The 14,820-nt window shown below is 40.6% G+C and overlaps 1 protein-coding gene across 1 annotated transcript in view; it reads left to right on the forward strand.

Annotated features, from left to right (window-relative positions):
* LOC102867636 (ras-related protein Rab-31-like) overlaps positions 1–14,820 on the forward strand; it is a 316,824-nt gene that overhangs the window by 251,111 nt on the left and 50,893 nt on the right. The window contains exon 6 of the mRNA XM_006897024.1: positions 12,874–12,983. Coding sequence (XP_006897086.1) covers positions 12,874–12,983 — 110 coding nt within the window. The remainder of the gene's footprint in view (positions 1–12,873; positions 12,984–14,820) is intronic.

Below are 14,820 nucleotides of genomic sequence, written 5' to 3' on the forward strand. Positions count from 1 at the left end.
TTCTTTAATACTTTTAGATTACCAAATTATCCTCCAGAGGAAAAAACACCAGTTTTTCATCCTGCCATTTGAATGAAAGTCACTATTTCTTTACACTCTACACTACATCTTATTAGACCTGTTTGTGTTGCCTAATCTCATATATTAAAAAAAAAATTCTCTTTTTTATTTGCATTTCTTTAATTGCTGCAGGCTTAGAAAAATGACTATTATCTGCTGACTGAGTGTGATGCAGTTAATTGCTCAGTATAGCACTTTAGCCATGTGTGGCCTTATTATGAGCAAAAATTAATAAGCTGAAACTGTATAAATAAGGTGCTAGTGACTTATCAAAGAGCTTGGAAAGATTTATAATAATACACATAAAGTGAATGAAATCCTAATGATTTTGTCTCATTAGCCTTAAAATTAAACATCCTAGAAGAGGAAAGAGGAAACCCACTACAATTAAGAAAGAAGTGTTGGGAGGGAACATGTTCTTTAGACGTAAGTGTCTATACGGAGAATCTAGATTCTGGAACAGAAGGTTATAACACCAGGATGGTGCAAGATGGCAAGCCTTTATAGAAAAATGGTTCAGGAGACCAGTAAGTGGTGATGCAGTGGGCTTTCCTGCCCACAGAACAAGCATTCTGAGAACCTTTGGGCAGGAGGCCTCCTGACACAATGAAGTGTGTCAGGGCCATTATTGGTGAAGTTAAAGAAGTTGGTAACACTTGAGTGAGTAGACCAGAGGCCAGGCCAATGGTCAAGACCTAAGATGTGTTTGTGCTTGTGAAGCACAGAGGAGCCCAGCACAGCTGAGAGGAGCTGTGAGAACTGTCCTGAACTGAAGGAGCACAGCGCTACATACTTCCTGAACCCATATTGCAGATTGTTCTTGATCCCAAATTGTAACCTCTATGTCTCTAATTTGGGGAGGTCTGGTGGCTTAGTGGTAAGGAATTGCACCACTCACTCAATTGTTGTTGTTATTGTGGTTGTTGTTGTTGTTGTTGTTGTTACAGCCTTTTGAGTTGCCTGTGACTCATAGCGACAACAACTCGGAAGCTTACCCTTGTCCTGAGCCAGTCTCATTGACTCTGACATACCTACCCCCATTTCCACAATTATTGTAAAATTCATCTCCTCTGGGGTCTTCCTCTCCTGTGTTCCACCCTTCTGAGCATGATGTCCTTCTCTAAGGACTGGTCCCTTTGGGCCAGGTGCCCAAAGTATGTGAGACAGAGCTTCAAAATCCTACTTCCAAGGAGAGACTTGGTTTCACCCTCTCTAAGACAGACCTGTTTGTTTTATTGGCAGTTCATGATATGTTCAAGACTCTTATTTAGCACCACAATTTGATGGCACCAATTCTTGTGTCATCCTTAGTCATTGTCCAGCTCTGTGATGCATAGCAAGTAATTGCAAAGACCATGGCCTGTATCAGGCTCACCTTTGTCTCTAGATTGACATCATAGCTTCTCAGTACTCCAGAGATGTCCCTGACAGAAGATATTCCCAGTGCAATTTGTCTTTTTTTTTCCAATTTGTCTTTTGGTTTCCTGGATTCTGGGGCCAAGAGTATTGATTGTGGATCCAAGCAAGCTGTAATTGTTTACAACAACCTCAATCTCTTCTCCATTTATCATGGTGCTGCCAGTTGGCCTAGTGGTGAGAATCTTTGTCTTCTTGATGTTGAACTTTAGTTCATATTGAAAACTACAGCCCTTGACCTTCTGCAGCAAAAGCCTCAGGTCCTTTTCAGTTTCAGCAAGCAAGATTGCATCATCTGCATATGCCACACTTCTTATAAAGCCCAGCCTCCTGAATGATCTATTCTGCATATAGGTTGAAAATTATACATAGTTCAAGTACACCAGGTGCTCTGCAGGAGAAAGATGGTCAGTCATTCTCCTCAGTCTCCAACAATCTCTGTGGGAGAATGATTGGCAGTGTGATTTACTGCTTCTAAAAACCCACTGAGTGGTCAGCTGTAGGTTGGTTCCAAATTGATGGTTCACAACAACAACATGTCTCTAGTTCATTACCACTTTTCTGTCAGTTAGATATTCCACCAATATTTCATATATCAGGTTCCAGTGGAACTTTCAGACTAAGATGGACTAGGAAACAGGTATGGCCATCCAGTTCTGAAATAATGGGTCATTGAAATCTTATGACTAGCAATGAAACAGTGTCTAATATGTGCCAGAAGGTGAGGCACCCAAAATATGACTGAGAAAGAGCTGCCACTTAAGAGTTCTCAGATCCACTGCCATCATGCCATTTCTAACTAGTATCAATTCCCCTTTGGATTTCCAAGGTTATAAATCTTTAAGGGAGGGCACTGCCCATCTTCCTCCCTCAGCGTGCCCAGTGGATTCAAACTACTGACCTTTGGCCTAAAATGCTATACACCAAGCTAGAAGGTCTCATTACTTCAATGATACAGATGGAGTAAAACCTTCAGTGAAAGTTATTAGGTATCATCAAGTTGTCTACAATTTACAACTCTGTGGACAACAGATCTAAACCAGAACTCTGATACCAAGGCCAGGCAAAGACATCACTCACATATGAAAATTATAGAACATTATCTATCATGACCAGTCTGAACTCCTGCCCAGGCCTTACCAGAGCATTTGGCTGCCCCCTCTGTGTGGAGATGGTCCTGCTGCCCCTGTGCCAGAAGCATCAGTATCACAGGGTAGTGGAAATGAAATGGGAGGACACGAGTGCTGAGACCCTGAGCCATCAAACCAGAGTTGGCTGGGAGCATAGGGATGGGAGATACTGGAGGAGCAAAAAGAGAGAATTGAGCTGGATGCTGGCAGGACACAGTGAGGTTGGGGAAACAACACATGCAACAAAAGGGTGAGTCCCCATTATCAACACCTTATCTGTTATCTGCATATTTTCTTCAGCTCTTTTGGGTAAAGTGCTTGTCTGTCCAATATTACTCCAAAGCTGGGAACCCAAATTAAGATACACGAGGGAGAAATAACAGGCTGTCGAAAACCCTATGTACAAATGTTAGGTGGATCTTATTTCAAAGCAGAAAGTACCAGAGGAATGACTATCTGTGTTTCGTTGACTATACAGAGGCATTTGACTATGTGGAACACTACAGATTGTGACTGACTTTGAGAAGAATGGGAATCCTAGAACACCTGATTGTGTTTATGTGAAACCTATACTTGGACCAGGAGGCAGTTGTCATAACACAGCAAGAAGACACTACATGGTTCATAATCAAGAAAGGTGTATGCCAGGGATGCATCCTATTTCTATACCTTTTCAATCTATATGTAAAAGATATCATCCAGGAGGCTGGGCTGTATGAGGGGGAATGTGGCATCAGGATTGGAGGAAGATTCATCAACAACCTGTGTTATGCAGATGGCACAATCTTGCTTGCTGAAACTGAGGAGGACCTGAGGCATTTACTGCAGAAGGTCAAGGACTGCAGTCTTTAATTTGGATTGAAGCTCAACATCAAGAAAACAAAGATTCTCACCAATGGGCCTATGATAGATGGAGAAGAGATTAAGATTGCTAACAGATTCAGTTTGCTTGGCTCCACAATCAACACCTTTGGTACTAGCAGCCAGGAAATCAAAAGACAAATTGCATTGGGGAAAATATGTTATCAGAGACCTATCCAGAGTATCAAAAAGACTAGAGACTAAGGGGCACCTGATCCAGGCCATGGTCTTCACAATTACTTGCTAGGCATCAGAGAGCTGGACCATGACTATGGATGATAGAAGGAGAATTGATGCCTTTGGATTGTGGTACTGGAGAAGAGTATTGAATGGACTGCTAAGAGAACAGACAGATCTGTCCTGGAGAGGGTGAATCCAAGCTGCTCCTTGGAGGCAAGGATTTTGAAGCTCTGTCTCACATACTTTGTGTATATTGCCAGGAGGTACTTGTTCTTAGAGAAGGACATCATGCTTAGAAGGGTGGAAGGATGGTTTAAGAGAAGAGGACCCAGGATGAGATGGACTGACTCAGTGACTGGGGTAATGGAGATAGGTGTGTTGGAAACAATGAAATTGGCTCAAGATCGAGCAGATTTCAGAGCTGTTGTACACAGGGTCACTATGAGTCACAAGCACCTTGATGACACATTACAACAACATCTATCATCAACACAGATGCAAAAATTCTCACCAAATCCTAGCCAATAAAACCCAATATTATACAACCAATATTACTCTCAACGGAGAAAAGGAGGAAAGCATCCCCCTTGTAAAAAGGAACCAGACAAGGTTTCCCTTTATCATCACTTCTATTCAGTATTATATTGGAAGTTCTAGCTAGATCAATAAGGTAAGAAAAGATTGTAAGTCATGTTGTCAAAGAGGAAGTTAAACTATCATCCTGTGTGATGAACTGCCTCTGAAAACCTGCTGGAGGATCAATTATGGGTCAGTTCTAACTTGACGATACACAACAACAACATTTAAAAATTTACTGGATTTAATGGGCCATTTCAGTAATGTTGAGATGAAGGTTTTAAAAAGCAGGGTTTTTGTTGTTGGTTGTTTTTTTTTTTTAAAAAAAAAAGAGGTCTAATTCCTCTACAGTAGCAAAATGTTGCATACCAATGAGGGAGTTTTTCTTTTGCGTTTGAAGGAGAGGAGCAAACGTCGGCGGGGAGAGGGGTGCAACAACGGAATTCCAAATCTCTGTAGATGTTCATTGAAATGAAAAATAAAGAAATTTTTAAAAAAGGAAATTATTCCATTTATAGTAGCTATTCAAATGATAAAGGACTTAGAAATACATCTAACCAGATACAACAAAATACTTATACAAAGAAAATTACAAAACAGTACTACAAGAAATCAACTGTATGGGGAAATATATCATGCTCAGGGATCTGAAAATGTAACACTGTGAAAATGACAATACCACCAAAAGCCAATTGCTGTTGAGTTGGAACTGACTTATAGCTGACCCTCCAGCAAGTTGTTAAGAGGCTATAAATTGCACAGGAGGAGACCACTTTTCTCCCAGGAAGCTGCTAGTAGATTCAAACTACCTCTCTTTGGGTTAGCAGCACAACTCCTTACCTACTAGGCCACCAAGAGGGATTTATAAATATGGTGAAGTCTTGATTCAGATTCCATTATGATTTTTCCAAGAGAAAAAATAATCATCATTTCATATTGAAAGCAAAGAACTGATCTATGCAAAGCAATACTGAAGAAGAAAAACAAAATAGGAGGCCCTTCCCTTCTTGAACACAAAACCTACTTGGCAGCCACAGTAATAAAAACAATTTGGTACTGGTACTGCAGCACATACATAGACAATTTGAGTAGAATTGAGAAACTAGAAATAAATCCATCCATCTGAGGACAGTTGATCTTTGACAAAGAGATGAAATCTATTACATGAGGGAAAGGTAGCTTCTTCACAAATAATGCTTGTGAAACTAGGTGTTCATTTGTAGAAAACTTAAGCAAGACCCACATATCATATCATATCTTTTCATATCATATATAAAAATTAACTCAGTATGGATCAAGGATCTAAGTGTAAACCTACAGCTAGAAAAATCATAGGAAAAATTGAAGCCTTAATCAATGTCATGAATAGACTTATCAAATGTAAGTAGAAATGCAAAATCAACAGAGAATAAACTAGATTATTAGAATCTCTGAAACTTAAATCCTTATGTATATCAAAAGGCTTCTCCAGTGGACTATGAAGAGAACCTACAGAGTGGGAAGAAATATTTGGCAGTGATGTACTTGACAAAGGACTAATCTCTAAAATTTATAGAAAACTCCCAACACCTCAGCAAGGGGGAAAAAAAACCAAACACAAAACACAATTACAAAATGAGCAGAGAACATGAAACAAACACATAAAGAAATGCTGATGATAATGAAGAGAAATGCAAATCAAAACAACAGAGAGCTTTCATGTTACCCACCAATAGCAATTTTCAACAAGACAGCAAACAACAAAAGCTGATCAGGGTTTCGAAAGTCTGGACACAAACCAATATACATACACCCATGTTTATTGCAGCATTATTTACAATAGGAAAGAGTTGGAAACACTCAAGTGTCCATCAGTGGGCAAATGACTAAAGAAATTCTAGTACATTCACATAGTGAAATATTATGCATCCTATAGAAATTATCAAAGAAGGATGAATCTACAACAAATGTACTGAGAGACATATGCTAATCACATAAGACAATTATTATATGATACCAAAAGTATGATATGCTAAAGAAAATTTTACATACAGAGTCTGTCTTGGTTGGATAACTGGGATGAGAAGGGAGGAAGAGGAGATTAAAAATTAGTAAATAGGTAATTTGGGTGAAAGAAAACATAGTACCCAAAAGGTTGATTATCGACTGTTATTAATAACAACCAGTGGCAGTGTTTTAAAACAAAATGTCAGCGAATGATTGCATGGAAAAGAAGTATGATGGTAACCTTTCTCTCAAATACAACACATTTTTTAAAAAAAATGTTATGTCGGTTTGCTTACAAAGTTTGTTTACATTGTGTTTCATACTATTCTTCATTTACATTGTATTTCATACAATCATTCCCATGGATTATGTTTTATAAAATTAATCACTATTGGACTTCACATTTTAAAAACTGAAAGGAAAATGTAATCATGTAAGTTGGGTCTTCATATGTCCTGGGCCTGGCAAGATTACCTCAGGAAGGAGGAGGCATGATTCAGTCATATATATCTATTCATTGGATCCATCACAACTATGCATAACACCTCCCACCCTCCACCCCCCGCCCGGCATGTAACTGAAATTCCAGTGACTGACGGACTCTGGTTTTTGGAGCTTTCTCTTTGAGGCTTCTTTGATGAGTGAGAACATCCATATACAAGAAAATCTGGCAATGTGCTGTGGCCTCTCCCAGGCCTTCCCTGACTGATCTCTTCATTTGTATTCTTTATGGTTGTAATAAGGGGGTAACTGTAGGATTAGAGGTCTCCCCGAGTTCTGTGACTCATTCCACTGAATTATCGACCTCTCCAGGGACAATGTGAACTAGCAGAGAGGTTGCCTCTTTGGGGCCAAAGGACAGTCTCAAATCATGAAGTCTCCACTCTTGGTCATCAAGAGAACATGCCACACAGTGTCTGGTGTCAGGATGATGAAATGGGCATATGAGTTATCTTCACAGTTTGTATAGTAGTCCGTGTCCATTACCATTAATACATACACACAAATAAACTCCAGCTGTCCCTCTCAGGGCTCTCACTGCTCTGTTACTGGGTCCCCTATTCCATGGCAGTGGCCACACAGAGCTCACAAGAAGACGCATAATTATGAACTTTATTAGAAAACATGTCAGGTTCCTTGGAAACAGTATACTATTCTTCAGTTAGGACAGATTCCAGGCATGGTCACAGACCCTCTGGCCCCCAGCCAGTGTTAGAAAGCTTTGTTGGTCATACCAACTGTGGCTCACTCCCACCTTCAATCCCACAAGTCCCCCAGCAAGCTTGTACAGTGGCCTCTGGCTTTTTTTTCTGTGGAGTAGCAGCACCATTTCTGGCTCTATCCCACATCTGTTTCTGGTCCTCTGCTGCTTATCTTCTCTAGGTCCTGGTCTCACTCATTCAGGAATTGGTCCGGCCAGGTGGACACATGCTGGACCCTGCTCAGTTTCTTGCCTCCAAACCTGCCTGGTAGAATGGCAAAACTAAAAACTGCCTTTATTGATAGTCTGTATGCCCTGTTTGCACCCCAAAAGTGCTATTTACCTTAGTCACATAATTAGCATGGGCCACTGAGTCGTGTGGCAAAAGTAATAGCTAGCAGCTAGAAAACCATTGTCCTATCATCCTAATGACAGGGACTAAAGTTTTCATGTGTTGAAGGATTTTAACATGCTGTAATGGCATGACTCAAAAGGAGAAACAGCTGCAGACATCCCCCAGTAATTGGAATGTGTAACAGGCAAAGTCCTTGAAGAAAGACATCATGCTCAAAAGAATGGAGGGATAGTACAGGAGAGGAAGACCCTGGATGAGATAGATTGATATAGTAACTGGGACAATGGGAGTTGGTGTGTCAGAATCAGTGTGACAGGCTCAGGATAGGACAGAGTTCAGAGCTGTTTTACATAGGTTTGCTATATGGGTCACAGACAACTTGACAGCACTCAACAACCACCACCACAATATGCAAGTATGACTGTAGGAAAATTGTCAATTTACATAAAGTAGCAATGATCTTAGGCACAACAGAGCTTGTAAGAATGACACAGGACCAAGCAAGGTTACAGTCTGTTGTGCACAGGGTGGTGCCGAACCACATCTTAGAATAAAAGTTGTTTGGGGATTAATGTCGTTTTAACTGTGACACCCTTTTATTCTTAAGATCACTCGTGGTAATGAATGGGTTCATAAAGGCGGCTGATGTACCCATGCTATTTTTATATACTCTCCCGAGTACTAGGCTGGGGGCCCCTTCTGGGGCCACAATGTGAAGCCCCACAGGTCTTCTTACTGTGAAGCAGTGTGAACTACCTTTTCATGTCTTTATTCCACTTGTACTGTTTCCTCAGTCACGTTGCCTTTCTCTCAGAAAATGGTGCCATGAATTACAGATGGAGGTATTATAAGCCATGGTTTTTGTAACTTTTGCATTAAACTGTGAACATGGAGTGTTTGTGGCCCACAAAAGGGGTTAAGTAGCTTGCTGTAAAAAAAAAAAAAAGGTAAAAGGAACTTTTCAAGTGGGACTGTACAAATAAGATCTGCAGCATACTAACATGGGAATTGGTCTCTTTGACCATCCCATCAGGCTTAAATTGGGTCATCACAGAAGGAGGATTTCCAAGGCTGAAGATCTTAATGGAAGGAAACTTCCCATCCTTCTGTCAAGTAGCCACTGATGGATTTGACCCACCAGAGCTAAAAAGCTTTCTAACACTTTATGGGGCAAGAAACTGAGACATCAGACCCACCTGTGAATATACTCTGAGAGGAGGTTATCCTGAGTACTCCTAACTCTTAATTGTAACATGCTACTTTCCTAATAAACCTGGTAGTACTTTGTATTGTCTGGGTTATCTTTGTGGCTCTTGCAGCAAATTATCGAATCCCATAAATAAGTAGTCAGTGCTGTGGGAAGGACGGTTGGTATTAGAATTATTAGAAAACAATTAGAGCACTGACGCAGTGTGTCTTACATCATTGGCTTTGGCATTTTGGGGATTTCTCTTGCTTGCCAAGTTAGTAGATGCTGCATACTGCTGTCTCCATGCCCATCACCCTATTTCTACACATGCCATCACCTTTGCCAATAAAGCTTTATCAAGATGTCTTTATGAGGCACTGGATGTGCCCGATATCATTCTAAGCACTTTATAAAAACAGCACCATGTAATATACAGATGATACAACTTTGCCTGCTGAAAATGAGGATGACTTGAAACACTTTCTGCAGAAGATCAAAAACTATAGTCTTAAATATGGCTTACATCTCAACATCAAGAAAACAAAAATCCTCACCAAGGGACTGATAGGTAACATCATGATAGATGGGAAAAAGATTGAAAATAATGACTTCATCTTACTTGGATCCACAATCAATACACTTGGTACCAGCAGTCAGAGATCAAGAGATATAATTGCACTGGGAAAGTCTGAAGTCAAGGACTTCTCCAAATTATTGAGGAGTAGTGATGTCAGTTTGAGGACTGAGGTGTGCCTGATTCAGACTGTGGCCTTGCCAATCACTTCCTATGCATCTGAAAACTGGATAGTAGCTAAAAATTACAGACAACTGATGCCTTTGAATTGTAGTGTTGGAAAGGAGTGCTGAATATTCCACAGATTGCTAAAATAACAGACAGATAAATCTTGTAAAAGATTCAGCCAGGTTATTTCTTAGAGGCAAAAATGATAAAATATCACTCACATACTTTGGGCATGTTGTTATTAGTAGATGCCATCAACTTGAGTATGACTCCCAGCAACCCTATGAAAAATAGATATGAACCCTGCCCTGTCCTGTGTGCCATTTTCATCATTTTTGACACACTCAATTCAGTTGCTGCAGTCACTGTGTCAATCCATCTGTCTGAGGGTCTTCCTTTCCTTCACCGTCCCTCCATCTATCCAGGCATGGCCATGTTGTTAAGAGAGGCTGTTTGTGGAGACAGATAATATGCTTGGAAAGGTGGAGAGTCAGAGAAAAAAGGAAGACCCCATTGAGTCAACACTGGCTCATAGCTGTTGAAAACCTCATGGAGCATCATCCTTTAGAAGTGACTTAGCACAGGAATCCAGAATTAAGGTTACATAGAGAAGTGTACTCGGGGTGGGGGGTGGGGGGAAGGGACGTGGGAATTGTATACTAATGAAGGAATTTTTTTTCTTTTTTTTTTTTCCTCTCTTCAGAGGGGGAAGCAAACTGGTGGGGAGGGGTGGGAAGGGAGAAAATTGAGGCAATGAATGAATGGAAATCCAAAACCTCTGTAAAAAAAAAATAAATAAATTAATAATTAAAAAAAAGAAGTGACTTGATGGCCACTGCATTTGTCCTTGTGAGTTTGTTTATTTCTCTGAATAGGCTATGGGTTTCTTAAGATCAAGGCCACAGTCTTCACTTTAGGTCCTGGATCCTAACAGTGCCTTAACAGCTGACACTTGCTGAGTGGCACATTCAGCCCTTCATTTGTAGCAGGATGGAGGAGGTGAGTGGAGGAGAGGGCTTACCGACTGCTGAGCACATAGGGAGGTGTTGAGAGTTCTATTGCTAAAGTCCCTGGGTCTAGAGGCTCAGAGAGGTAACCGAGGAAAAGTCACAGGCTTCAAAGAGCTCAGGCTCAGAAATTAATTGGCTCACATTTCAGCATGGCCCAGTCAGCAGCCACTAGGTCTCAGAAATAACGAAAGGCCCAGGGCTGGCTGCTTGGACATAGACACCCTCTCCACAGGAGGGACGTCAGAAAGGGAAGGTGACACAACATTCCTGGGAGCTCCAGAATTTCAAACCAGCCCGGGCTGCCCTGTAAGTGTTCGCGCATGCCAACATGGCAGCTGCCCTACTTTTAATTTCAGGGCCTGTTAGAGAAGGGAAAGCCCCAGAACATGACCTCTGAGGGAAGGGAGCCAAAGTGTAGGCTAAAGGCACAGACTTTTCTCGCCAAGAGAGTTACTGAGAGGGTTCAGCTTCTTGAATCTCAATGGCCTCAAAGGGTAATAATGTGTTTCACATTACTGGTATGTCCCTTGCCTTCTTCACTCTTCACTCCAGTGTACTTAACAGTTTGAGAATGTTCTGAGACCTATAGCTTGCTTGTGGAATCTGAAAGAGCACACTCTGGGGCTACATTGGAAGGATTGGGAAGTGGGTGGCATTTGTTAGTTCCCATTGGCAATGTGGGCAGAGGTCAGACTTGCCTCCACCTCTAATTAATTAGCCAGGTCATCTCAGCCAAGTTCTTTAATGAGAGTCCTTTAGAAAGATGGAAGTGGTCTTCAGGGAAACTTTCTTATCTTTTCCATTTTAACGTCCTGTGTTGTAGACTGTGAAATAGTTTGCCCCTCTAGACTTATTCTTAAGATGGACATTTTGGATTGATCATGTGACCATTTTATTCTCATTTTAATCCTGGCAAAGCATACTCTGCTGTCTTAGTTTCCATTGTTGAGGAAGTGTTTAATGGCATATGAAATCACTTCTCCTCTAGAGCTTCACTGACTACCAGGCACTCCCCACATCCACCTCCAGTACAGATTAGCAGGCTTATCTGTCCTACATTTGGGCCAAATATGAGACCCACTGTTTTAATTTGTGCCTTGATATGGAACTGCTAGGAAAAAGTAAAAATTAAGTACTGCATAAATCTTAATATTCTGTTTACTGGAATTTAAAAAATAAAAAACTTACTGCCAACAAAAATCTTAAGAATAATCTCTGTGAGTGGCTTGTCAAAAGAATAAAGAGTAGATTTCGTACCATAATTTTCTCCTTCTGTGCCTTCAGTGGGAATGGTAATGGAAGTACAGATTTTAGTTAACTAAGACTTATTTTTCTCAGGTTTTGAGACAATTGCTTTTAATATGATCAACTCTAGTCAAACTCTTTTCCAGCCAGTACCTGAAAAGCCTTCCTCATATGATCTGGAGTCCATAGGGAATGTAAATGCCAGAGTAGGCTTCCTTTAGTAACTATATAAATCAGCAGCATTTTCAGGCATTTGAGTTTTCAGAGAAGGAAGCAGATAGGGTAGTCTCTTCACTTCTTTTTCTCACTTTGGATTTTATAGTCACCATATTTTCCCCCTCTCCCCACAGTTTAAGTGGCCTAGTCTGTAGGAAGTTGCATCACTAACCCCAAAATCAAGTCTCTGACAGTTTAAATCCCCCAGTGGCTCTGAGGGAGAATGATGGACAGCCTCCTCCCGTATGATTGTGGCCTAAGAAACCCAGTGGAGTATTGGCTGAGTTGGTTCTGACTCAATGGCCAGCTCGTCGAGTTTGAGGGTTTTAGGTTTTGTAGTATTTAAGATTCTCCTAATAAAGAATTCTCAGTGTCACATATAGTTCGCTACCAACTGTGAAAACCCACATTGAGATGGATTTCCACAAGTAACTACAGCAGTGCGCTTGAGCATGGTGGGAGATCATTTATAAGTGTCAGTGTGTTGTTCATAGGATCATGGTGAGTCATGTTCACAAAGAGTTTCGTATGTGCACATATTCTTTCGCTTCTACCAGGTTTTCAATACTTGCTGAGTGATTGGGTCTATTGTTTATTGTGAACAGAAAGGAGCTGTTTCCATGGGACCTGTTTATTCTGTTTATATTTGGTATTTGTGTTCGTCAAGGAAGCATTCATCTCTGCACGGGTTTGGCCTCTTTTTCAGGGAGGTTCCCTTGAAGGATGCTAAGGAGTATGCAGAATCCATAGGTGCCATCGTGGTGGAGACAAGTGCCAAGAATGCTATTAATATTGAGGAGCTCTTTCAAGGAATCAGTAAGTGCCTGCAATTGTGTTTTCACTGTAACATCTTTTTACACTCTGGGAATTGAAGGATACAAATAGATCTCTGAAATACAACTTTCTCAGTGTGAATTTGTCTGATGGAATGGATATAAAATCCACAATTAGGTGCTTGGTGATACTGAACTGTGTTGTACATTCCTGTTTTAAAATTCCCTTACTTTAGGTTTCACTAGTTGATTATGTGTGCTGTGAATGAAAGTGAAGTATCCTTGTCTCAGGAGCCCTGATCACATATATTACTAAGCACTGGGCTGCTAATCACAATGTCATCTGTTAGAATTTTCTGTTAGCTGCTCTTCAGGAGGAAGATGAGACAATCAGCTCCTTTCAAGACACTGAAAATCCTCTTTGGCAGTTCTGCTTTGTGCTATGAGTCAGAATTGGGGATTTTGTTGATATGAAACTTCTTCCAAAATAAAATTTATTTTCATTAAAAATTATACATTCTAGGTGAGCTCTGGTGGCCTAGTGGCAAGAAGCTGTACTGCAGCGGTTCAAATCCAGCAGATACACTACTGGAGAAGGAGGGACAATCTTCTCCTGTACCAGTCAGATCTGATTTGAAAGTACACACAAAAAAATGATTATTATTATTATTATTATGTTATAAAATTTAATTAATTAATTCATTAAATTCTGACCATTAGGTCAGAACCAACTCATAAGTTATCCTCCAGTGGGTTTTCAGAGACAGTAAATTGCACAGGCTTAGACTGCCCATCATTCTTCTGCAGAGCAGCTGGGGGATTCAAATTGTGGGCCTCTGGATTGGCAACATAACTCCTTACCAATAAACCACTAGGGCACTCTAGAAAGGGGTTGACTAGACAATGTAATTAATTAATTGCATTCATCAGTGGTAACTAATGTATAAAAAAAGTGGCTATGAATGATTGTATTAAAAACCAGTATAATTTGTAAGTCTTCACACAAATTTTTAAAAGTACATGAATAAGGAAAGCAAAAGAACACAAAACTGCAAACAGCTCAGTGTTACCATCTTAAATAACTGTTCACAAGACATAAGAACCTTGGAGGACAGCTAGTGTAGTGGTAGCTACTCTCTCCGTTGTCCCTCATGACCACCCTACTCTACTACTCACTGTTGTTGTTGTTGTTGTTGTTGTTATTGTGTACCATTGAGTTGAAATCAACCCATAGCTGACCTTCCAGTGGGTTTTCAGTGACTGTAAATAATACTGGAGGAGACTGGCCATTGTTCCATCCACCTTCCTACCCTTCCACCTGAATCTCTCTCTTGCTTCCTCATTCCACACCCACTAAGACCCATATCTCCTCAGTCTGCACTCACACTAACCTATTTTGGAGCCAGAAGCTTCTAGAGCCTAAAATCAGCCCCTAAATTAGAAAGGTGCTTCCTCTGACTAGGAAGCACCCATCTCCTGTACTGGCAAAGACATCATCTTTAGCCTGATAGACTAGCGTAGGCTCCTCTGAGGCCAGCAGAAACCCTGGCTGGGTGCCCCACCTCTTGACGTACCTTTAACATACTTTTCCCATAGCATGCTTGTCTGTTTCATGGTATTTGTATACTTCCTTCATTTATTATTTGCTGTATAGGTATAGCATTTATCTCTAAGTTTGCTGTATTTGAGGGAGTTACTGTGATGTTCCAGCTTATTTTGTGAAAAATAATGCAAAAGTCGGGAACAAAGAAGAAGATTCAGTAGTTGGAAAACATGGACTCAGTGACAGAAATGGAGCTGGAGAGAGAATGATCGAATTTTGCACAATCAATGACTTATTCATAGCAAATACATTTTTTTAAGAGACATAAACGCAGGTT

This window comes from Elephantulus edwardii, unplaced genomic scaffold (assembly GCF_000299155.1).
Source record: "Elephantulus edwardii isolate Elephantulus edwardi_28Jun2011 unplaced genomic scaffold, EleEdw1.0 scaffold00196, whole genome shotgun sequence".
NCBI lineage: Eukaryota > Metazoa > Chordata > Mammalia > Macroscelidea > Macroscelididae > Elephantulus > Elephantulus edwardii.